This window comes from Scomber japonicus, chromosome 23, assembly GCF_027409825.1.
Source record: "Scomber japonicus isolate fScoJap1 chromosome 23, fScoJap1.pri, whole genome shotgun sequence".
Taxonomy (NCBI): Eukaryota; Metazoa; Chordata; class Actinopteri; order Scombriformes; family Scombridae; genus Scomber; species Scomber japonicus.
The window spans coordinates 20445738-20472437 of record NC_070600.1 but is presented as its reverse complement, the minus strand read 5'-3'; the positions used below and the strand labels follow the sequence as shown (position 1 = coordinate 20472437).

Here is a 26700-nt window from a genome sequence, read left to right as displayed (position 1 = left end):
TTTCTCAGCCCGCTCTTGTGGTTATGGTGTCACGGGTGATGAAATACACCTCTCTCTCTCCCTTCTTCGTCTCTGTCTGTGTCTCTGTCTCTTCCTCTCACAGGTTGTTTAAAGCGTCGAGGGCGGAAAACAACAGCAAGCCTCCAAGTTGCCAGCCCATCTTTCCTCTGGAGGAAAAAGGGCAGTCGGATCGTACCGCGGTGGAGGAAGGAAGGTAGCCGTGGTGACAGTGACAGTGACAGTGACATCTCCAAAATCTGAGAAATCTCATCATTGTGAATCGACGTCATCATCAAAGAGTCTTTCTGGATTTTGTTTGGATATCTGCGCCGGGGCTCGGAGAAGTTGAAAAAGCTGCAGCCATGTCGCCTTTCCTGAGGATCGGGTTCTCCCAGTTTGAGATTGATCCCGGTTTGGCGTACCATGAAGAGGTGCTGAACCCGTACTGTGCCGTCCACATGAAGGAGGCCATCGACACAGGTTAGTGAAGGCTTGGGTTGCAACTTATTATCATCAGTCTGTTGATAATTCTGCCTAGGAAATATCAGAAAATGGTGACAATGCCCATCAGGGTTTCCTAAAGCTCTAGGTGTTGAAAAGAACAGATCCTCAAATTTAAGAAGATGGAACCACTAAATGTCTGGTGCTTGCTATCTGGCCTTAACGATTAATCAATCAGAATTGTTGGTGATTAACTTCCTGTTGGTTGACTCATCCTTTAATTGATCAACCAGTGATACCACTAGAGTTAGACCAGCCTCTGTGGTTTGGGTGTTGGGTCAGTGTCATCATATCCCAATATGGTGGTAACTGATTACTTGTTTCCAAAACATCTTTAATGCTGAAATGATCAAGACAGTGCTCGGTTTGTGTATGACGAAACGTAAACCTAAAATAAATGAACTGTACTTCAGCTTCTTTACATCAGCACCAAGCTATTTTTGGTATGTCCTGGTTTGAACTATTCAACAATGAATGAATGAAAACGAATGAGCAACTATTTGGGTAATCAGTCGTCTGAGTCACCTTTCAAGCAAAAATGCCAAACAGTCATTGGTCTCAGGTTTAAACGTGATGTTTAACATATTTTCTTTGATTTATATGATAATAAACTTCCTTTTTGGGGGTTTTTAGACTGTTGGTAAGACAAAAAAAGCTATTTGAATATGACACTTTGGGCTCTGTAATGTAAACCTAAAATAAGTGAAATGCAGCATTTCTGTACTTCAGCTTCTTTACGTCATATCTTGATGAAGATGTTTTTGTGAATATTTGTGGTTTGTCCTGGTTTGAACTACGAATGAATCAGCAACTATTTGGATAATCAGTCGTCTGAGTCACCTTTCAAGCAAAAATGACAAACAGTCATTGGTCTTAGCTTTAAACATGTGATGTTTTACATATTTTCTTTGATTTATATGATAGTAAACTTCCCTTTAGAGGTTTTTTAGACTGTTGGTAAGACATTAAAGCTATTTGAATATGACACTTTGGGCTGTGGGAATTCTGATAATCTCATTTTTATAATCAGTTGTTGGAGAAAATAATCAATAGCTGCATCCTGAATAAATACAGTCAACTTCTAACACCTTAGAGTCTTTGAGCATCAAAATATACAAACATTAAAACAAGTAACTCTACTACTTCTTACTACCTTTGACATACTAATAACTCGACTGCCATTCAGCTTAAAATCCAGTTCATGGAAACTTTTCTATCTGTTCTTGTGAGAAACACATGATCACTGGGTCTTTCCTACAATCAAGAAATTCTTCAGTCAGTCATCCAGGAAATGATGCATTGTGCGTTCAGGAAATCAACCGGGAATAAATATAGAAATGTAGAAGTAGTATCTTTATTTTTGGAGTATTATTTGACAGTAGGTTCAAGGGACAAAATGCATGTATAAAAGAGTTTTCATTATGTGTTTACTTCTCTGCTTTAAATGCTGCTTTGTTACAGAATCAGCTATTTTCACTTTCGTTTTTTAAGCAAACCTCAATGCTGGCAGTTGTATTGTTGCTATAGTAACTGTTCAAATTGATTGATTGGCTCTATTTAATGTATCTAATTATGAGCATTTGATAATCTGAAGTGTTGCCTTCATACAGCTGGACTAGTAGGTGTTGATGAACTCATTATAGCATTTGTGAGTATTTCCATTATATGCTGTTGTTTTTTTTTGAATAAGCCTTAAAATAGTTCAGTTTTTAAGTTCACGCATTGCGGTTGTTGATTCACGTCCAACGTCACTACTTTTGGGCAACTTCCCAGAGCGATAAAGGACTCACACCAGATATCTTTGCTCTGCATCTGGCTATGTTTAACCACTGGGTGAATATGAGGGCAGGATAGAGCTAAAAACAGTGCTACTGCGGGGGAAAGAGGAGGGTTCAGATGTTTCTTTTCCTCTTCTGTAAAAACCACCACACCAGCGCTATGAGGGGGCAGAGTGTGTGTTTTTCTATGTCACTTAGTTTCATTATACTTTACCTTTGTTAAAAAATATTTTTCAAGCATTTCTCAAGCCCTATATTGCAAAACTCATCATTACTGGGCGTTGATATGTCCTCATTGAAGCTGTCTTGACACATAAATGTGATAAACATCTCCAATAATTTAGCATTTATAAGTGAAATATTACTTATTTTCCATTTATTTCTCCTTATTAATAGTGCACAATTCTACATTACATAAGATAAGCTTTGGTGGTTCCAGCGTTTATGATGGATACGATGCTCAGCTTGTGAAATTCAGATCTGATGAAGAGAAACTCTCAAGCTAGTTAAATCAATTTTAATATATATATTTTTTAAAAAAAAGGAAAAGATAGCTCCCACTAGGCACTTTGGCTCAGAGGGGCTGATTTCTGCTTCAAAAGGAAAAGCTGTTTAACAAGGCTTCCATTACTCCATTACATTTATTTGAAGTAGTCTACAAAGTTGAGTGTTCAGGCTCTTTTGGGGTTGTTTTTTTTTTGACTCTGCCAAGCTCAAGTCGTATACTGTACAGAACTGCAGCATTAAAGGGCCAGCGTCATTTCAGGCATAAAGGCATCGAACTTGGAGGAAGGCCAAGTAAACTTACTTCCAGTGCAAATCATATATTTTCCTCTCTATTTCTCTAAATCAATAAAATAATATATAAAATATGGAGCATTGCACTGTGGGAATGTGAGTATAAAGTAGTAAACAAGCCATGAACTTGGAGCCATTTGAGACATTATTCATGCCTTTATGAAATTTATGAGGTAAATATTTACACACTCAGCATTCGGGCATTCAAATGAAACTGTAGAGGGCAGATATAGTGCACTATATAGTAAATATACAAGGCCCTTTAGTTCTGTAGCTACATTTAGAGCATTTAGGTCTAGGGCTACACTTATGAATTGGCTCGGGCAATATTTCAGATGATAAGTGCAGAAACTTGTGTATCTGAAATCTCAGTTCAGAAAGATCAAAGCTAGTAAACAGATTTTATAAACAGTTACAAGTTTTTCTAACTGTAAAATGTAACACTTAGTACATCCTTATCAAACATGTTGCCATATCATATCATTATAAATACATTTTCAAACACTTAAACAATGTTATCGACCTCAAAAGTCAGTTATGTGCTAATTGACAACTTTTAGCCTGGTTGGAAAATAACTATAGTCATTAAACATAGTGATGGATGGATGTGGATGTAAAATAGCTGATTGTACCTGACTGTTCTAAGTAGAAGTATAGTCATAATGTAAATTGATATAAATCCGAGATTGTGATGAAAGACATTATGAAAATGAACTTTTACTAGAAACAGCTACAGGAGCTTCAGTACTGACCTAAAATGACATCTGAGAGACAAATACTTAGCTTGCTACAGATGAGTTAGGTTGAGCCAAACCAAACTAAAATCAGCTTACATGCTACATACATTTCAATCGGATTATCAGACCACTGTAACACAAACCTGTGCATGAGCCTGTGAGCTAAAAGTTACTACTGAACTGCTTGTTTCCTTTTTTTGTTGGTTTTGTTCTGGTAATATGAGATATGTCCTCTTATATATCCTGCAGTCAAACAGGTTAAATTCCACTTTTATAAAATTGTATTCAAATGAGACAAAAACTATGCTGAGTAAAGGTTTTTCTCGTGTTCAGGGACCGCAAACCATGATTCTATGTCAATGCTTTCATCTAAACTGCTGTAAAAACTGCAATAACTAACTAAAATATCTCCACTGAACATATATATGAAGGAAATGTAAGCACCCTCAAAAAGCAATGACAACTCACAGCACTGAGGTCTAAATGCCACATTGGTACTTTTTTCACAGAACAACACAGGAACTCACCAAAACCAAAAACATAGCACCTCTAGAGCTCTGCACAACGCAGCTATAGGAAATGGCTTAACAAACCTGCACAGTGTGATGATGCAGTCTGTGCATTCTGGGGGGAGAAAGACATATTTTTCCTCTCTGTGTGCTTTTAAATCGGCACATACAGCAGCTGGCAGGGTCGACGGACAGGCAGGCGATGAGCCCATGATGGAGAAGATCACTCTGGGAGTAAAAAGCTTAGTGGGTTTTATTGTTGAAGCAGCAGGATGGCATGTGGCTGTTATGTAAGTGGATATATGGGATGTTACTGCAGAGAAAAATCAGCAGATGTCAATTTATGAAAGCCAAGGGGAAGGGTTGTTCTTCTTTTTCTGAGAATGTGAGGCGATCGAAAAAATCACTGTAAGATGATAATCATAAAGATCTGCTATAGCCAGGTTGTCAATATTGAATCTGTAGAGCAGGGGTGTCAAACATGAGGCCCATGGGCCAGAACCGGCCCGCCGAGGGGTGCGATCTGGCCCACTTTCCTTCCTGTGTTCCATACTTCCTCCCTTTCTTCCTTCCTTCCTTCCATCTGTCCTTCCTTCTTTCCTTCCTTCCTTCCGTCCTTCCTTCTTTCCTTCCTTCCTCCCTTCCTTCCATCTGTCCTTCCTTCCGTCCTTCTTTCCGTCCGTCCTTCTTTCCTTCCGTCCTTCCATCTGTCCTTTCTTCCTTCCATCTGTCCTTCCTTCCTTCTGTCTGTCCTACCTTTCTTCCCTCCTTCCTTTTGCCTGACTTTCCTTCCTTCCCTTCTTATTTCCTTCCTTTCTTCCTTCTTCCCTTCCTTCTCTTTAATAATCTGGCCCACATGAGATCAAATTGGTCTGTATGTGGCCCTTGAATGAATATGAGTTTGACACCCCCGCTGTAGAGGAAAGAAAATAGTATCGAACACTTGACCATGACCGTGGTGTAAGATTAACATACTTTCACAGAGAGGAGTCGGGCATATCAGCTTCACATGACAGCTTGAGGCAGTTAAAGAGCATCTAATCTGCTGCGAGTGATACACAATACATTCATCCTATTTGACCAGATTAATACTCGGTGTCGGTTTTCATCACAGGCAGGAAATCTTCCCCATTATCCGATCGTTATTAAATCAGGATAAGGTGGATATCCGCTCTATATTTTTGTTGGTGTCATACAATCTCATGAAAACAAAAACAAACAACATGATGGTCCGACTCTTAAGCCTCCTGTTGTCCTCGAGTCAAGGAAGGAAGGGAGGAAGAAGGAAGGATGGAAGGGAGGAGGGAAGGAGGAAGGAAAGGAGGAGGGAAGAAGGAGGGAAGGACGGAAGGTAGGAGGGAGGGAGGAAGGAAGGAAGGATGGAGGGAGGGAGGGAAGAAGGAAGGAAGGAAGGTAGGAGGGCGGGAGGAAAGAAGGAAGGAGGGAGGGAGGAAAGAAGGAAGGAAGGAGGGAGAAAGGAAAAGGGGAAGGGAGGAAGGAAGGAAGGAAGGATGGAAGGTAGGAGGAAGGGAGGGAGGAAAGAAGGAAGGAAGGAGGGAGAAAGGAAAAGGGGAAGGGAGGAAGGAAGGAAGGAAGGATGGAAGGTAGGAGGAAGGGAGGGAGGAAAGAAGGAAGGAGGGAGGGAGGAAGGCAGGTAGGAGGGAGGGAGAAAGGAAAAGAGGAAGGGAGGAAAGAAGGAAGGGAGGAAGGGAGGGGGAGGAAGGAAAGGAAGGGAGAAAGGACAGAAGGAAGGAAAGGAGGAAAGGAAGGAAGGGAGGACGGAAAGGAGGAAGAAGGAAGGAAAGGAGGGAGGAAGGAAGGGAAGAAAGGACAGAAGGAAGGTAGGAGGGAGGGAGAAAGGAAGGAAGTGAGGACGGAAAGGAGGAAAAAGGAAGGAAAGGAAGGAAGAAGGATGGGAGGAAAGAAGGAACAGTCAAAACAGACGGGGTCAGTTTGACCCGGGAGGACGACAGGAATCCAGAATTAAGCATATTTCTCTTGAATAGACGAACAGATCATGAACATATGGCTTCATTATTTTCTACCATAACTGTGTTCTATAAAAAACCTAAGTTCTCTATCCAGGTAAAAAATGCAAACGGCGGTTTTGATTTATATCTAATTTGCTGACGCAGAGGATTTCTAGGTATTGAAGTGAAAGTCAAAGTGAAAATTGCCCACTGATGGTTTAGTTTCATCTCTGCCAGTAAACCAAAGAGTATCTTCTCATCGTTTCCTGTGGGTGTTTTTTTTTTTTATTAACGCTCTCTAGAGAAAGGCCAAGTCTACAAGCAGAAGAAGCCCACCATGTATCCTCCGTGGAGCACCACGTTCGACGCCCACGTCCACCGCGGCCGTATCATGCACGTGATGGTGAAGGACCGGACGGCAGAGCTGAAGTCTGAAGCCACGGTTGCTCTGGATACGCTAGCCACGCGATGCAAGAAGGAGAACGGCAAGCTGGAGATCTGGGTTAGTGCAGTGCGGACAGGCTGTTTGATATCCAGATGGTCTGACTCACTTTTAGGTTAACATGTTTGAAGTGGTAATCCTCCTTTTAGCACTTTCCCTATTCCTACACCCAGAAAATTCACTAAAAGTCCCTCTGATGTAGACGGTAGACCATAATCCTGCAACTGTGAAATCATTTCTACATAATCATGAAAAACTATATTAGTTATGATGAGATTACAAAATAATTATTTGAGATTTTGCTGGATTACAAGAACATTGGCACACATACTGATGATCTTTGGGATGAAATTGGATGTTTTAAATGAAAAATATGGCACTCTTGTTATTAGTTTACAAGGTACTGACATCATTAAAAAAAAAATTTAACTAAAATTCACTCTGATGTCGACCAGATACGAGTCTTTATCACGGTAGACCAGTGAATTTTTATCCAATTATCACAACAGTATTAGTCATATAATACAACCGTGAAATAATTTCTACATAATCATGAAAAACTAAATTAGTTATGATGAGATTACAAAATAATTATTTGTGATTAAAGTATAATTTTGTGGGATTACATGAACATTTACATTGGCTACGTAAAGGCAAGGCAAGCCAGTTTTTATTGATATAGCGTATTTCATACACAATGGCAACTCAATGTGCTTTACATAAAACAGAAAAACATACAATTAACCCCCCACCCCACACTAATAATAAAAAGAAAGTACAGAAAAATAGAAAGACAGAAATAAAATGCTAGAATAGAGCATTAAATATAAGATTGCAGTATAAAATAATGATTAGCTTTAAAATCATTAAAAGGACATAGAGTGCAAATGAAAAATGTAAAGTGCTTTAAAAGAGCTCAATCATAAGCGCAGGAGAAGAGAAGTGAAGAAGAAGTGTTTTTAACCTGGATTCATAAATGACCTTTATACTCATGATCTTTGGTATGAAATCGGATGTTTTGAATGAAAAACATGGCACTCTTGTTAGTTTACAAGGTACCAACATCATTAAAAAAAAAACCCAAACCTTCTGTTTTCATCTTGAAGTGCACAAAAATGCCTCATTTGCATATTAAAATCAAGAACTGGGGCGTCCTGGTAACCCACGTAGGAGTTGAAAAGGACCAGACCATGCAGGGGAACTTTATTAAGCAATCCTCTCTATATATATACCCTCTAATTTCCTGTTTTCTCTTTTCAGTATGCCATTTGATAGAGGCAACAATACCCTAAAAAGCAACAAACCACAAATGTGTAAATGTATTCTGATGGCAGGGAGCCCACAATCCTCCTCCTACTGAACTTTCAGATCTCGACGCCTTTGTCTTTCCACCTGAATGATATCTATATTATAAAGAGGTCATCGCTGCTCATGCTGATTAAAGTCTTCTTCCTTCATATATTTCTGAACGTTTTGGATCTGTTTCATGCAGATTTACTCTCCTAAACAAATGAAGGGGATGTTTGAACCAAATTAAAACCCATTCTGGGACTAGTCTGTTTTGGTTATGAGCCAGACAGTCTGCCACTTCCACTCCAGCCAAACAATAAGATGTGCATCACCTCTCTGTTTTTACACTTCATGCATCCACATCCTTCCCTTTTCTATCTTACTGTTGTTTTTTTTGTTTTTAAATGAGGTTCTCATTAATATCTGTCGTAATAAATTGCTTTTGTTCCTGTTTTTCTTTCTTTTCGTCCATCTGCGTCATTCTGTCTCAGCTGGACCTGAAGCCACAGGGACGCCTGCTGATGGAGGCCAGATATTATCTAGAGAAAAGTGGTGAGTGGTTTAAACCTTCGTAACCCAACCTGCTGCCTGTTGTAGTTACAGAAATCCACAACATGCTATAGAGTTACACAGCGGGCATCACAGTTATCAAGCACATCAAGCTCTTTGTGAAAACCTCGACCGAAGGAAATAAACTGTACTGACAGAGTTTTTTAAGACTATTCACAAATGTATTCATCTTATCTTTTACATTTCTGCATCTCCAGAAGGTTATTAATCTATCAAATCCTGTTTTATTTATTACAATCTAAAATCTGTTGCAGCCAAAATGAGAAATCGCATCACTCAACATGCACTATAACGTATTTTATGATGAAAATTGTCTGAAATGGCCAGTTAAAAAAGGTTTTTTGCAATATACTTTATGAACATTAAATCACTATTATGTTAGGGAAAGTACTTGTACTATAGGTTTAGCCACTTTGAGTCCAGTCTTCTTCCATTGAACTGCTTTTAAATGCTCTTCTGGCTTGTAATGTGGGATGTTATTGGATTTTTTGTTAAATCTGTGGGGTTAGAAAAGGTCAAATATTGCATAAAGACGCTGAGTACAATTATAAAATACTTGCCATAATTAGTTTCCATCCCAGACTGTTGGCTCACTCTTTCAAAATCCTGTATCGCTGCCACCCTTGTTTGCTTTAATGAGTCTTAATCTACCCGACCTAATTACGTTTTCTTCCAACTGAAAATAAGAGATTTGACCCTTTGCACCCCCCTCCCTCCCTTCCTCCCCTTCTTGCTGATGCTTAAGTGCTGCAAGTGGATATTTGTGGGTATTGTGTTAAGATCCCTTTCACTGGTGCTTTCCTGGCATTAACACCGTGCCAAAGGCCTGAGATGTCACAGAGAACTAATAGCTAGAAACCTTCTCATGTTTCTATAAATACACCTGGCAAATAGGAAATCACTGCTCCGAACAACAGGTGGCACAGCGGCTGGTGCAACTTCCTCCATGACACACTTACAAACACAGAGACATGCATTATTTACTGTGCATGAACGAGCTTAACAATACAACACAATTAATTTATCATTTTAAAGTGAGCAGGCACACACACCTTTAACCCTCCTGTCGTCCTCAAGTCAAGGAAGGAAGTTAGGAAGGAAGTTAGGAAGAAGGAAGGAAAGGAGGGAGGAAGGAAGGAAAGGAGGGAAGGAAGGAGGGGGGAAAGAAGGAAGGAGGGAGGGAGTGAGGGAGGAAAGAAGGAAGGAAGGAAAGAAGGACAGGAGAAAGGAAGGAAGGAGGGAAGGAAAGAAGAAAAGAAGGAAGGAAGGAAGGAAGGAAGGAAGGAAGGGAGGGAGGAAGGGAGGGAGGAAGGGAAGGAAAGAAGGACAGGAGAAAGGAAGGAAGGAGGGAAGGAAAGAAGAACAGAAGGAAGGAAGGAAGGAAGGAAGGGAGGAATGAAGGGGAGGAAGGGAAGAAACAAGGAACAGTCAAAACAGATGGGGTCAATTTGACCCGGGAGGACGACACAAGGGTTAAAGGAATGGCTTGTTGTTTTCCTTCTCTTCAGTAGTTAAATGAGAGGACTTCTATCCGTCTATGCGTGTGAAAATGCAGCTGAAATTCAAATTTGTGGTATTAGCTACGGTTATTTGTTTGTCCTCTGTAGCAACCAAAACCAAAATGAGTGCTCAGTGACTGTGCAGTATCGAGATAGAAGTGTTAACATGTGGATCAACTTAACTTCTGTATCTCAATAAACACCTTTTAACAAACAACACTCTCTATAAAAAAAACCCACCACAAACTGTCACTTGAATTTCTGTTCCTGTACGGGTTAAACAAATGAGTTACACTGTATTAATTAGTGAGCTTTAGAGGTAATGAGGTAGTGAGGTAGTGGTTGTGGCCTATTTTTTAAAGCTGTTTGCACCTGCCGCCAGTCTTTTTATTTGCTTATTGACAGCTCATACATCTCATCAGGTCTCATCAATGAAACATATTCAGACAGAAAATAGGTTAAAAAAGGAAAGACTAGAGAAGAGGGGAAAAAAGAAGACAGTCACATCATTACAAAAGCACCTACACTCTCGATCACAGCCCTCCTGAGCAGGTATACTACCTAAACGTATAGGTAACGTGAATATCCGAAAAATGGGAAATGATAATAATTATAAAATGACAAGACTAGTAATAGTGGGTTTACCTGCTGCCAGTCTTGATGGTAAATCAGGCTAAACTTGTCCTGACTCTATCTCTGTATGTAAAGCACTAACATAAGATTAATATTGATCTTCTCATCTCACAAGCCAGAAAAAAGCAAATGTGTATTTCCAAAGATGTTCCTATTGCTATAATTTAATGCAGATGTTTCCAATTGGTCAATCAACAAAAAGGAATTTCTTTTAGGGGCATTTGTTTTGCTTTTATTAGACAGTAGCTGGCAGGGAATGACCTGCAGCAAAGGTTCATTACTGGATTTGAACTGGTGACGCTGTGTTAATCAGGCATGAGCTCGGCTACCAGGGCTCCAACAAAAAGAAACTTACCATTTAACCCTTGTGTCGTCCTCCCGGGTCAAATTGACCCCATCTGTTTTGACTGGTCCTGGTTTCTTCCCTTCCTCCCTTCCTTCCTTCCCTCCTTCTTTCCTCCCTCCCTACCTCTTTCTCTCTTTCTTTCCTTCCTTCCCTCCCTCCCTCCCTCCCTCCACCCCTTCTTCCTTCTGTCCTTCCATCCTTCCTTCCTTCCTTCCTTCTTTCTCCCTCCTTTCCTTCCTTCTTCCTAACCTCCTTCCTTGACTCGAGGACGACAGGAGGGTTAAAAAAAAAAAAAAAAAAAGATAAAAGTTAGAGTTGCATTTTCTCACAGTTGAAGTATTTCCGCAGTATGCTGAAGCCAGCGAGCGATTTACTGGTAACGCATGGATTTACTCATCATTTCATGATTAATTACGTTTGTTTTTTAAAAAAAATGCAAAATGCAAAGCTCGTAAACTTGAGTGCATCTTCAAAAGAAACAAGTGTTCAATTCCTGCTAGCTGAGCTGGTATAGATGATCACTTTCATCAAAATGAAACTACCAGATGTACAAAGGGTGAAATCGAAACTGAGTGAAATTCAATCCATCTGCAGAGTAATGAGCGATCAATTCTGTCCAAAAAAGAAGAAAAAAAGCATCTTTTGCCTCGACTCTTCTTTTGGTTTAAAAGTGTAATATATATTTCAGACGCCACCGGACAGACTGAGGGAGACCAAGAACCTGAGCAGGAGAGGGAGGGTCTGTTTGCTCTCCACCAACGACGCGGTGCCATCAAACAGGCCAAAGTTCACGTCGTCAAGTGTCATGAGTTCAGCGCCACGTTCTTCCCTCAGCCGACCTTCTGCTCCGTCTGTAAAGAGTTTGTCTGGTACGCAAACCCGACTGACATGTTTTAAAACACCAAATTAGTCATTTGTTTCCAATTACTCACCTGTTTTTTTTTCTCCTCCTCTGCAGGGGTCTAAACAAGCAGGGTTACCAGTGCAGACGTGAGTGTCAGATTATTTTCCATTGATAATATGAACGGCCAAGTCTGAAACCATCTTTATTTATTTTAGAAATGTATTATTCAGTGTTTTTCTAAAGGCTTGTGGTAAAAATCTGGCACCCAAACCTCTGATTGCCATTCTAGGGGCCACACGTGTCCTTTCTTCTGTTAATACATTTGAAAGAAAGGCAGATCAATTTGGTTCAATTTGGGATGGTGATTGCTATAAAAAGCTGATTTTACGAGTGTGGAAAACGGACTCTGTGCCTACTGATAACTTATGGTTGGGAGAATTGTTAAACACTTTACATCTGGAGAGACTGAGATTCTACAGTGAAGATAGAGGGGATACATTTGATAAAACATGGGACCCCCCCCCCAGTACTGAATTACCTTAAAAATGTGAGCCCATAGACTCTGGCTATTGTACAAAGCCTCACGGTGCAAACCGACCTATTTATTCTACTATTATTATTATTATTATTTATTTATTTTTCTCTGCTTTTATATTCTGTCTATAGTAGATACTCATTTTATGACCATGAAATATCATTGTAATGCTTGATGCTTCTTTTTCTTTTTTCTCTTTTTCCTTTTTTCTCTAAATCAATAAAACCTTTTTTGTTTTTATTCTTATTATAGTTTTTAAATTGAGCTCCTACTATTCCTTTATTGTTTTTATTTATTATTATATTGTGTGTGATTACATTGTATTTTAATAACTGTGCAGCACTTTGGTTCAACTGAGGTTGTTTTTAAATGTGCTTTATAAATAAACTTGACTTAAATAAACATATTTCTTAAAAAAAAAAAAAGTCTGAAACCATCGTCCCCAACCATTTTCCCCGTCTCACACTGTCCCTCTTTGTGTCTTTTTCAGAGTGCAATGCAGCTATCCACAAAAAATGCATAGACAAAGTTATTGCCAAATGCACTGGTTCGGCCATTAATAGCAAAGAAACAATGGTAAGTTCTCACTGACTCATTGATTCACATAAACCGCTCCATGACGGGGCATCATTTCTTTCACAGCAGACGTTGCGTTGCGGTCATAAATGCTTACTAATCAACTAGTCACCTCACACACAAAAGTAGTATCATTACTCCTAAAATGTTCTCGTCTCATTTATTGCTTTTATCTTTTTGCTCTTGTTTCACTTCCTCCTCAGCAAAATCATCATGTGCTTGAAAATGTAAAAAACCTCATGTTGAAATAGTATAAAGTGCACACCTGACACCCACTGTTTGGATCCAGGAAGTGTTTTTACTACGAGTGTTTCTACAGAAGTGTTTCCTTGATAAGCTGTGTGATGTGTCCTCTGTGTGTGTGTGTGTGTGTGTGTGTGTGTGTGTGTGTGTGTGTGTTTCAGATCCACAAAGAACGCTTCAAGATCGACATGCCTCACAGGTTCAAAGTCTACAACTACAAAAGCCCCACCTTCTGTGAACACTGTGGGACTCTGCTGTGGGGGTTAGCCAAGCAGGGGCTCAAATGTGAGGGTGAGAAGGGAAAGTTTTACAATTTCTGTGGTTTGACGCGTCTTGTGGTTGGAAGAAATTTGCCTTGTGTTATATGCAGTTTTTACGCTTACACCTCGTAAAACACTAATTTCGTGTTAATACGGCTGACGTAAGAAATTTAAAAGGTGATATAGCATGCTTTTTGAGGTTTTCTGTTATTTTAACCCTTTCACACATAGCGGTCACTGCAGTGGAAAGCTGTTTAAAAGCGGTTTTCTTATGTATGAAAGGATTTTGATGGCATAGTTACACTAGTGCAGGGGAGTCAAACTCATTTTCATTCAAGGGCTACATACAGACCAATTTGATCTCATATGGGCCGGATCATTAAAAAGAAGGAAGGGAGGAAGGAGGGAGGGAAGAAAGGAAGGATAGAATGAAGGAAGGAAGAAAGGACAGGCAGAACGAAGGAAGGAAGAAAGGGAGGAGGGAAAGATGGAAGGAAGGAGGGAAGAAAAGAAGGAAGAAAGGGAGGAGAGAAAACAGGAAGGAAAGATGGAAGGACAGAAGGAAGAATGGGAGAAAGGAAAGATGGAAGGAAGAAAGGGATGAAGGACAGAAGGAAGGAAGGAAGGAAGAAAGGGAAGAAAGGGAGGAAGGAAGGAGGGAAGAAAGGGAGGAAGGAAAGAAGGAAGGACAGACAGAATGAAGGAAGGAAGAAAGGGAGGAAGGAAACAAACACAGGAAGGAAAGTGGGCCGGATCACACCCTTTGGCGGGCCGAACCTCCCCCCCGGGCCGCCTGTTTGACCCCCCCTGCACTAGTGCATCATCCCATACATCACCACTAAACCTGCAGTAATGTCTCTGGTTGTAGATCAGTTGATTTATGTTATTATAATAATGTCATAGTATTTTCATCATTTGGTGGAAGAAAAAATGAAGATCAAATTTTTTTTTCATGCCTAAAGAGAAATGAGAAAACTCCTGATTGAGGTTATCATAATTCATGCATGAAAGGGTTAATGCTGTTATGATATTTATATTACTATATTAAACATAGTCAAAGTTCAACCTCCAAGTCAGAAGTCAGGGTTTTGGGCCTGTTTGCAAAGTTACCTTTAATTCCTTCTCAAGCTTTTCCTAGTGAAACCTTTGTTGCTTAGATTGCTGATTTTGTCCAGTCACATTTTTTTGGATCAGATACAGACTCCAACACATATGGATGTATTTGAGAAGTTTATATTTCAAGTAAAGAAACAGGAAAAAGAGGTGAAAAGCTACAAATACTGTTTATTTATGCAAGCCTCCCAAGCCAGCAGAAGTCTACCGAGGGGCAGCTTCCCGGGGGAGCTAACCAATCAAGGGCTGCATAAAGGGCCAGTGCAAGACAAACAAGGAGGTTTTTTTTTTTTTTTTTTTTTAACTGTAAATCATGCAAAGATATTCCAGTAGAGATCCAGAACATGAATATTAGACCTGGAAATGTGAATGTTATATCCCCTGTGAGTAGAATAAAGTAACATGGTCTAAAAGAAACTGTTGCCATGGGGGACAAGCTCTGGATTTTGCTAGTACGGCTGAGCTTATGTGCAAAATTAAAATGAATACAGCAGATGGTTGCAGCCATGTAAAATCACTGGCTACGAACGGCTACACACAACAAGTATAGTATCAGATATTTGAAATAGTAGTTAATCTACAACATGACATGATATACGACACCATGACAGCTGCAGATATTGAGACATTTCCTGTTAGTGATCGTATTTATTGCATGTGTTAGACCCCTCTACCCAAAACAAACTGCAGCTGCCACAGCTGGAGGCAAATGCAGCATTCCACATCGAATGGATGAAATTTCCGATGCGAGCCCACATACTGATGCAGTCGATGTCTATGGGTCTAAAGCAGGGGAGTCAAACTCATTTTCATTCGAGGGCCACATACAGACCAACTTGATCTCATGTGGGCCGGATCATTAAAAAGATGGAGGGAAAGAAGGAAGGAAGGAAGGAAATAAGAAGGGAAGGAAGGAAAGACAGGCAAAAGGAAAGAAGGAAGAAAGGTAGGAAGGACAGACAGAAGGAAGGAAGGAAGGAAAGAAGGACAGATGGAAGAAACGGAAGAAGGAAGGAAGGAAGGAAGGGAGGAAGGACAGATGGAAGGAAGAAAGGAAAAAAGGAAGGTAAGAAGGACAGATGGAAGGAATGAAAAAAGGAAGGTAGGGAGGAAGGACAGATGGAAGGAAGGACAGAAGGAAGAAAGGAAGGAAGAAATGGAGGAAGGACAGATGGAAGAAACGGAGGAAGGAAGGAAGGAAGGAATGGAGGAAGGAAGGAAGGACAGATGGAAGAAACGGAGGAAGGAAGGAAGGAAGGAAGGAAGGAAGGAAGGAAGGAAGAAAGAAAGGGAGGAAGGACAGATGGAAGGAATGAAAAAAGGAAGGTAGGGAGGAAGGACAGATGGAAGGAAGGACAGAAGGAAGAAAGGTAGGAAGGAAAAGAATACAGGATGGCAAGTGGGCCAGATTGGACCCCTCAGCGGGCCGTATCTGGCCCACGGGCCGCATGTTTGACACCCCTGGTCTAAAGTGTCTAGGTGTCATTGCTGTTACGGACTCTATGTGATGAGTACATGCAACAACACACAACCAAAAATCTCTTTAAAAAAAAAAAAAAAAAAAAATTATTAACAGTAACAACAACAGCCAAATCATTATCTTGCGTTATCTTGCACACACATATCTTAACATCCTGTTTTCAAAGCAGTGTTGCGTTATCTGGTGTGAAAATATGTGAATGTACAGTCAGTGTGAAGTTGTTTCATGGTAAACGGTGGTGGTAACGCTGTGTGTGTGTGTTTCATGCAGAATGCAGCATGAACGTCCACCACAAATGCCAGAAGAAAGTAGCCAACCTCTGTGGGGTCAACCAAAAACTGATGGCTGAAGCTTTGGCCATCATCGAGAGCAAACAGCAGGTCAGAAAATCAATGTTCTCTGTATATATCTTTGAGAAACTGATTTTATGAAACCTTTTACCTTTGATACTGTATGATGGGAGTTTATCTTTATCTCACCCGAGCCTTAACTTACATCTTTGAATCGAAGCACATACCCTTTATTATTACCCTTTGAATGAGTCTGTTTTGTATCAATTTTCCATTTTTTTACCTTTTAAGTGTGAGTCTCCATTTCACTTTCTAAATTTAAGCTGGTTTTAATATCTGACTGTTCTCTACTGTCAGGTTTTGATCGTGTCAATTTGGTTTAAATGCTATTTTAGATGCTTTTACATTGAGAGCAAACAGCAGGTCAGACAATCAATGTTCTCTGTATCTTTGAGAAACTGATTTTATGAAACCTTTTACCTTTGATACTGTATGATGGGAGTTTCTTTTCTTTATCTCACCCGAGCCTTAACTTACTTACCTTGAACATCATTTTAAATATCTCGATCATCTTTGAATCAAAGCACATACCCTTTATTATTACCCTTTGAATCAAATTCTATCCGTTCTGTATCGATTTTCCATGTTTTACCTTTTAAGTGTGAGTATCCATTTCACTTTCATTCCTCATTTAAGATGGTTTTAAGATCTGCTGTTCTCTACTGACAGATTTTGATCGTGTCAATTTGGTTTAAATGCTATTTTAGCTGCTTTTACACCTGATTAAAAATGATGAGCCTGTAAAAAAGTTGAACCCCAAAACCCATTATAGCATACCTTTTATCTTTAGGCCCGAACCACCAGAGAAAGTGAAATCATCGGTCGAGAAGGTCCAGTAGGCGTTGGCCAGCAAGGTGTGGTCCGAGCCCCGTCTGGGTTAATAATGGGTTTACCAGCAACAGCTACGCCTGCACCTGCAGGTAAAGGTACACAACACTTGAAATTTGTATTTTCAACGATGCAATCCTTTCTTATTTGGATTTTTTTTCATGCCTCCCATTCTTTTTGCCTCACCTGCAGATGTGCAAGGTATTTCATGGGACGGACCAACAGGCGTGAGGACGGTCGCTGAAACGTTCGGAGAGGAAGAGCCTCTGTACGCGGTCCCGAGGAAGGAACCCAAATTTACCATTGATGACTTCACACTGCATAAGATGCTCGGGAAAGGCAGCTTTGGCAAGGTGCTGGATTTAAGATATATAAAAAAGACAAATCAGATAAACAGCAAAGCAGACAGCACAAAGAGAAAATACATTAAAAGAACAGTAAAGACATATATTTGTATATTTGACATATATACTGCATTCCTTGTTGTCAATCTTACGTTACAAAATGTACTTATAAATGTACAAACAGGAAGCATAAATGTTTGCAAGAGATTTATTGAAAAAATCTTTTAAGATGGAAGAACAGCGACGTAACACCACAAGGTTCCACATGAAGATAAAATTAGAAAGGTATCGGTTATGGGCAAGGGCAAAAAAAAGAGAAAGAAGATACACACAGCAGTCAAGAGAATGACGAGATATTTCCAGCATTAATGCAAAATTAAATATAGTCACAATATGTTTTTCATACTCGTAGTAAGTGTTCGAAAACACCTTTAGGAAAAGAGCTTTTTCCTTTAGTTTGTCATCAAAGCATGTTTTAGTCATTCTCACAAGCATGAGGCCACCAGCACATTGTGAGGCTTGTGGTCACACTTGTTTGTGCAGCCAGTTTCCACAGAAACCCTCTGACTTCACGTCATTTTCATGTCAGTGGTAGCAAGGGGTATGCACGAGAAGCAGCATGAGAGAGGGGGGTTTTAGAAAATGGGTGGGCAGCATGCAAATTGAATATATAACAACCCAATTTCAACGTTTTTTAGATATACTTGCTTATACGTTTTCTAGGTGTTTTTGGCCGAGTTGAAAAAGAGTGGGAAGTTTTTCGCAGTGAAGGCTTTGAAGAAGGACGTAGTTCTGATGGACGACGATGTGGAGTGTACCATGGTGGAAAGGAGGGTCCTCTCCTTGGCTTGGGAAAACCCCTTCCTCACACACCTTTATTGCACCTTCCAGACCAAGGTTAAAACTTTTACACAGTAATACAAATCAGCAGTGTTCACTTTAACTCTCCTGAGCGAACTCAAATGAACTTTGTGCTTTTGTGCTTTTTTGTGTCCAGGAGAATCTGTTCTTTGTCATGGAGTATCTGAATGGAGGCGATCTCATGTTTCACATCCAGAACTCCCACAAGTTTGACGTGCACAGATCCACGTACGTATCTACACATTTTAGAAGAGGCAATGACTCTTATTTGTCAAACTATTGAATATAAGAATGACATGCCAATACTTGCCAATTGGGGCTCTAGTATTGGAATCTATTAACTCACTCTATCTATCTATCTATCTATCTATCAACTCACTTTATCTATCTATCTACTGTATCAACTCACTCTATCTATCTATCTATCTATCTATCTATCTATTAACTCACTTTATCTATCTATCTATCTATCTATCTATCTATCTATCTACTGTATCAACTCACTCTATCTATCTATCTATCTACTTACTCTATCTGGTGGTCAATGGTGGGGCTAATTTTAAAATTCAGCTGTCCTGTTTAATATAAATTAATCTGCAAAATTACATCACCCTCCAGATAAACATAGGAAGAACGACATGCCAATTCACTTGCCAATTGAAGCTCTAGTATTGGAATTTCCCCATGGGACAATAAAGGCTATCTATCTATCTAGTTTCATGGTAGTATGGGGTGGAGGAAAAACCGGGGGCAGTATGTGCATAGCCTGTGGTCAATGGTGGGGCTAATTTTAAAATTCATCTCATCATTTATATCCATCAGCCTCCAGATGAACATAGTATTTATCTTATAGCATCTAATTTCATTAAAAGGGTTTATTTAACCCACTCCAATTCCATGTGCATAAAAACAAGCCTAAACATTACATGTGTTATTGATTATGCTTAATATATTCCATGAAAGCATTTTAATTCAGCAGCACAGCATCAAAAGTTTTAACGCACTTTAGATGAACTGTAGTGTTTTACTGTTAGAGTATAATAACAGTCACGAGTATCATGGTTTTTTCCTTTTTTTCTATTCAAGTCCGATGAGTCACCAAGTGAGCATCTTTGTTGACTCAGTTTCCATATCTGCGGTGCCTTCTGCCGCTCTGTTCTTCAATTTTAACTCCCGATACAAAAATAAAGAAAAGAAGATTATTTGAGTAACTAAGCAATCCACTTCCCTCCTGTCCTCCAAGTTACTCCCCGGTTGGAGACAATCGGTGGAGATGAAGGCGATAAACAAGCAGGAGGAAAGAAGTCAAACATTCATCCATTCAATTCATTTTATTCTCTTCCTCTTTGTGTCTTCCTGCAGCTTTTATGCAGCGGAGATCATCTGTGGGCTTCAGTTTCTGCACTCCAAAGGAGTCATTTACAGGTACGAGACGCAGCCTGAATGAGACACGGGGGTTTGAATTGATGATAAACAAAGAAACACCCATTTGCCAAACTGGAAACAGCTTTCTGTAAGCTTCCTCTCCCTCTTTTATGTTTGTCTTCCTGTTCCTCTGTAGGGATCTGAAGCTGGATAATGTGCTGTTGGACTCCGAGGGCCATATAAAGATAGCAGACTTTGGCATGTGTAAGGAGAACATGCAGCTCGACTTGCGGACCTCCACTTTCTGTGGGACACCTGACTACATCGCCCCTGAGGTGAACAGCACATTATAATTGAAACAGACACTTTCATTTATACAACACTGTAGACTAAAGGATAAATCAACACAACATCAAACAGGGTATAACAATGCTGATGCACTAATGTCTATGGCCGCAAAACAGTGATGTCACAGCACATATTTTACCTTTGACAGGTGACGGGAAACACCTGGTGTATGAGCTACAAACACTTTTTGTTATTAGGGCCATGTGATACCTGCTGAATAAAGAAAAACACTTCCCTGAGTAGCTCCATTACACATTTAACAGGTTTATCATGTTCAAGTTATAGCCTTAGGAAAGTTCCATGTAATAACTCGGCACAATAGACCTTTTTGTTACGTCATGGCAGGAAAACAACAGGTGTAACTACAGTAATAACATGAATGTTGGCTACAATGCCTATTAATTAAACCTGTATGCCCATCATGCCAAATATTCTGCTGTAGTAGAAGTATAACAGAGAATCCGTCCGATGTTATCAAATAAGCGGATCACAGGGCAGGTGCATCGAGAACATGTGTGGGACGCTAGTTAAATAGTTTTTATAGTTTCTGTTCATTACTAACAAAGAAAGATCATTTCCAGTAGCACTACAGTTTCACACCTGTATAAAGAGAAACATAGATCAGACTATTGCAGAAAGGCAGAAAGGATGTTTTCACGTCCTATAGATATCAACTACAAACAAAGTCATCACATACATTAATGAATTAAAAACCAGGAACAGGAACCTTGTAAATTAAGGTAAAATCGAGGTGGGTGGCTCAATCACAGAATCCGAAAATCAACTTGTGTGTATGTTGGAGAAAAAAAATACAAACCGCTGTGCACGAAAGTTAAATGGTTGTAATGCCCTTTAACATAATGCTACGTCGGCATTAATGTCATATGAGTGTAGAGCTGAGGCTGACAGAATAGTCACACTCCACGGAGCAGATGTTGAGATGTTTCAGTTTCAGAGTTTTACCTTGGCACACACTTTGACTTGTCAAAACAGGAAAAGGAAAAGGTGTGTGACTGATAACATCGACAATAGTTTCATTACATTAATCGGCACCAGTCAGACACCTAAAGGAAGCACAGTAGGGGTGTGACGAGATCTTGTGTCATGCGACGATATTTCTCATCGAAGTAAATTTCATCTCGCTAAGCTATAATTAAGGGGCGCACCCAAAAAAAAAGGAAAGACAATCGGTTTTCTATAGCTCATTAGCACTTCATGTCTTCTTTTTATAATGTCACGTGTGGATCATTAACCTTGTTACAGCTTCTACCTGCTGAGTAGATCTCAGTCAGAAGTATGAGATGAGGAGAGGAGCAGGTTAACCTCAGGTCTCTACACTGAGAGCCTCAGTTGGGAGGAGCTGAGGAATCTAGCGCATCTGTGGAAGCCTAATGATGCCAAAAGTCAAATGAGTCACACTACCAAGTTAGCCGCCGAGCTAGCAGCTGAGTTAGCAGCAGAAAGCTCTCAGACGTAGCGTACATGTTTCTGGTAGAGGTGGTGACTTTGATTGACAGGTGACACTTGGTAGTGACTCACAGCGTTTGGGAGCAGAGAAAGAGGCTGATTTTTACACAACTTTGAAGCCTAATTTCATATATTTGGCGATTTTTTTAATCATTCAAATTTGGCAGGGTGGTTAACAACACACTTTGGTATGTCAAACTCAGAACACATATTTATTACTTACTTTACACGGACTTTAAGGAAAGAAAATCCTACGTTATTATGCAAATCTCATTATGAAAGCAACGCAACGCAATTACAACCCGATTTATCCGAGTCAGATTTTTAAAACTGCTATAAAATCTGCATGTTTTAATAATATCCATTTGTGTGTTTGTTTGTCAGATCCTTCTGGGTCAGAAGTACAACAGCTCGGTAGACTGGTGGTCGTTCGGCGTGCTGCTGTACGAGATGCTGATCGGTCAGTCTCCGTTCCACGGCCGAGACGAAGAGGAGCTGTTTCAGTCTATACGCACCGACAACCCCGTTTATCCCCGCTGGCTGACCAAAGACGCCAGAGACATCCTGGTCAAGGTTGGTTAATGTGTTTAGTCGGAGTTTAAGAGGTACTAAACTCATTAATGAAGTAATTCTGTCATTCAGTTTTTTTGGGGGGATAACCAAACTGGTCACTAAGTAAGTCTAACGATGAATATTTTTGAAGTTACAATGGAATTTATGATTGTTGATAAATCAAGAAAATCAGCTATATTAAAAAAAAACTATGCAGGAGTTTTGTTTTAATCTGATTATATTATTTGAGGACTTTACTTGCAATTAAAGAAGTGTGTGTATATACAATTTCAACAGCTGTAATTTACACTGTACAACAAAACAGAGTATACATTTTTTTTAATAATAAGTGGCAAATAAATAAATAAAAGTGAGAAATTAAAGGAAGCCGTGGTTTAAAACTACAGTTGACATTTTAAAACTGTAACGCTCTATAACCACACGCCACCTAATTATGTCTAAATGTATTACTTTTACAAATCATCTAATTTTAACCTCATGTCTGTATTTACTGTATATTTTCAGCTTTGACCTAGATCCCCTGTATGAAAGGTGCCTTATAAATATGTTTTACTATCATTATTAAGGCCCGAGCGTTGACCAGCGCGAAGCCCTATTGTATCTGTAGACCAACATGCATGGGGGGGGGCGAGGGCCCGTTCATCGCTGCTTGCAGCTTTAATTATTATTATTATTATTCAAAAACTAAAACAAAAACCAAAGGAAGAGGTTGTTTGTTTTTTATTCACCTGCTATATTTTCTTATTGGCAGCTGTGCTCCACTAACAATGGGGTCAAATGTCAAAAGAAACCAAGGTTTTGCCGACAGAGAAGCACCAAAAGATTGTTTATTGCTTATAACTGGTGACTCTCAACACTTTGGGTTAACTTCTGGTGTCTTTATTTTGTGCTGCAGCTGTTTGTTAGAGAGCCTGAGGAACGACTAGGAGTGAAGGGAAACATCAGGCAGCACAGTTTCTTCAGCAGCATCGACTGGGACGCCCTGGAACAACGGGAGGGGGTGCCGCCCTTCAGGCCAACCTTAGTAAGTACAGCAGGGTCTCAAGACTAATCCAAGACATACTCACACAAGACGTGCCTTATCTTATCTTTCATCCTAAGTGATTATGCAATCTACTACTTGGTTAAAAGGTGGAAAAGGTGGAGTTAATGATTGATTTAAAAAAAACACAAGAAAAACAAAAGAAAAACACGTATTAAAGACGAGGAACACTAGAAAGACGAGGAAATAAATTATATCATGAAACTAATGTAAAGTATAGATGCTATTTGCAGTATTTAAAGTGGGAAGCAGCAAATGTAACCCTCCTTGTTGTGCTCAGGAAGGAAGGAAGGAAGGAAGGAAAGGAGGGAGGAAGGAAGGATGGAAAGGAGGATGGGAGGAAGGAAGGAAGGAAGCAAGGGCAGAAGGAAGGAAGGAAGGAAGGAAGAAGGAAAGGAGAGAGGAAGGTAGGGAAGGATGGAGGAAATAAGGAAGGAAGGATGGAAGGGAGGAAGAAAGAAGGAAAGAAAGGAGGAAGGTAGGGAAGGATGGAAGGGAGGAAGAAAGAAGGAAAGGAGGGAGGAAGGAAGGAAGGAAGGAAGGAAGAAGGAAAGGAGGGAGGAAGGTAGGGAAGGATGGAGGAAATAAGGAAGGAAGGATGGAAGGGAGGAAGAAAGAAGGAAAAGAGGGAGGAAGGAAGGAAGGAAGGAAGGAAGAACAGAGGAAGGAAGGAAGAAAGGAGGAAAGAAGGAACGAGGAAAGAAGGAAGGGAGGAAAGAAGGAACAGTCAAAACAGAAGGGGTCAATTTGACCCGGGAGGACGACACGAAGGTTAATACCATGAAAAACTCTTTTATAATAATATGACCCTTGCTGTGCCCCCTTTAAAAGGAATTACACTTAATAAAACAATATGCTTCTTCCGCCACCTTACTAGATTTTTCCAATATTTGGATAGCAGGATCATACTGAACTTTAGATAACTGCTCTTGTAAAGGATAATAAGATGATGACAGTAGAAACAGGTCTAGAAAGGAGCTGGATTAGTGTGTGAAAAGGCAAACACACCATCATAAGCTCATACAGTGAAATATTCATTGAGTCATGTTTTAATATTAACTGAGTACATCCAGTTAAACCAGGAGTGTTGTATGTATAATTATATATCTAAATTCAAAACGCAAAGTCACAATCTAAACACAGGCAAAGGTATTAGGTCTATTAATGCGTCATTTCATTTCCCAGTCTGACAAAGTTTAACCAAAACCATCTGACTTGACTTATCGTAACAAACAGTCGAGCCTTTCATCTAATTATGAACGTGTGAAAATGGCACGGTGACTTCTTGGTATTGCCACAAAATTATCTTTATGGTGGCGGTGAAGACTAGACTCATTATTTTAGCATCGACTGTCCTTCCGGGTCACAATTGACGCAGCGTGGTTTGACTGTTCATACATAAATAATCAATTCTGTGTTAGACCAACTTCTGACCACAGGTTTTACACCTTCTTAGAAACTATAGTCAATAGGCCTCATTTAAATTAAACTATACCTAATCTTTGAGTTAATGCCTGTTGTCCTCCCAGGTCAAAATTGACCCAAAGACAACAGTGTTACCCTTGCTCTTTCGTTTTGGTCTATGAAATCTCAGAAAATGGTATAAAATTGTCCTGATCCTGATCTAGAGTCCACAAGCCAAAGATATTTTGTCATAGAGGACAAAATAAACTAGAAAAAAATCTAATTTAAGAGCCTGGACTCAGGAGTCAGCACTTAATTTCATAAAAATAAAAAATGTAATCAGTCAAAATGATTCACTGATTATAAAACTACTTGGTTCTACAACCCACAATCTGTAAGACAGTGTTTATGTCACAGCAGCTTATGACGGGGGTGTCAAACATGCGGCCCGCGGGCCAGGTACGGCCTGCCAAAGGGTGTGATCCGGCCCACTTGCCATCCTGTGTTCTTGTCCCTCCTTCCTACCTTCCTTCCTTCCATCTGTCCTTCCTACCTTCCCTTTTTCCTTCCTTCTGTCCTTCCTTCCATCTATCATTCCTCCTTTTCTTCCTTCCGTCGGTCTGTCTGTCCTTCACTGTCTGTCTTTCCTACCTTTCTTCCCTCCTTCCTTTTGACTGTCTTTCCTTCCTTCCTTCCCTTCTTATTTCCTTCCTTCCTTCTTTCCCTCCATCTTTTTCATGATCTGGCTCACATTAGATCAAATTGGTCTGTATGTGGCCCTTGAATGAAAATGACTTGCCATCCTGTGTTCTTTTCCTTCCTTCCTACCTTCCCTTTTTCCCTTTCTTCGTTCCTTCTGTCCTTCCTCCCTTTCTTCCTTCCTTCCTCCCTCCCTTCTGTCTGTCTGTCCTTCCTTCTTTCCTTCCTTCTGTCTGTCTGTCTTTCGTACCTTTCTTCCCTCCTTCCTTTTGCCTGTCTTTCCTTCCTTCCCTTCTAATTTCCTTCCTTCTTTCCCTCCATCTTTTTAATGATCTGGCCCACATGAGATCAAATTGGTCTGTATGTGGCCCTTGAATGAAAATGACTTGCCATCCTGTGTTCTTTTCCTTCCTTCCTACCTTCCCTTTTTCCCTTTCTTCGTTCCTTCTGTCCTTCCTTACATCTGTCCTTCCTCCGTTTCTTCCTTCCTCCCTCCCTTCTGTCTGTCCTTCCTTCGTTCCTTCCTTCCGTCTGTCTTTCATACCTTTCTTCCCTCCTTCCTTTTGCCTGTCTTTCCTTCCTTCCCTTCTTATTTCCTTCCTTCTTTCCCTCCATCTTTTTAATGATCCGGCCCACATGAGATCAAATTGGTCTGTATGTGGACCTTGAATGAAAATGAGTTTGACCCCTGTGGCTTATGAGCCTTACAGATCAGTGTTGTGTTGCTTTAATAATATAAACCTTTATCTCCTCTACCCTCGCAGACGTCGCCTAGTGACTGCAGCAACTTCGACAAGGAGTTCATCAACGAGAAGCCGCGGCTGTCGTGTGCCGACCGGACGCTCATCAACAGCGTCGACCAGACAATGTTCAAAAACTTCTCCTTCGTTAACCCGGGAATGGCTCGCATCACTGTCCGCTGACCAGCTGACCGACAACCTACTACCTACAGGAAGACAAGCCGCTCAGTCACAACCAGCACTTAAACTGAACAAACTAACTGCAGAGACTTTAAACCGTGAATGTTGCAACAAAACTCAACTGTATCTGATCGTTTTAATAATAACCACTAAGGGAGGAGTCCTGGGTGAAACGCACATACTGTATAAAGTAAACTGAGATGGGATATTTGGTGCATGAATTTTCTGGATCTCTCCATTTTTAACTTTTAAAGTAAGTAAAACACACACAAAAAAAAAAAAAATCAGCCAGATAACAAAACAAGAAGAAAAAAACCTCTGAGCTAGAGCTGGGCAATTAATGGAAAAATAATCGAAACTGACATTTAGATACTC

At 40.1% G+C, this 26700-nt stretch overlaps 1 protein-coding gene across 1 annotated transcript; it reads left to right on the top strand.

Annotated features, from left to right (window-relative positions):
- The first annotated feature begins 152 nt into the window (after window positions 1–152).
- On the top strand, window positions 153–26700 carry prkcq (protein kinase C, theta). The gene is made up of 17 exons (XM_053314154.1): window positions 153–480; window positions 6596–6795; window positions 8517–8577; window positions 11762–11942; window positions 12032–12063; window positions 12943–13028; window positions 13433–13562; window positions 16395–16504; window positions 17265–17400; window positions 17495–17655; window positions 18370–18543; window positions 18644–18735; window positions 19870–19932; window positions 20069–20207; window positions 22072–22260; window positions 23156–23284; window positions 26170–26700. Exons 1-17 carry the CDS (start codon window positions 363–365, stop codon window positions 26326–26328), a joined length of 2160 nt encoding a protein of 719 aa, XP_053170129.1. The 5' UTR covers window positions 153–362; the 3' UTR covers window positions 26329–26700.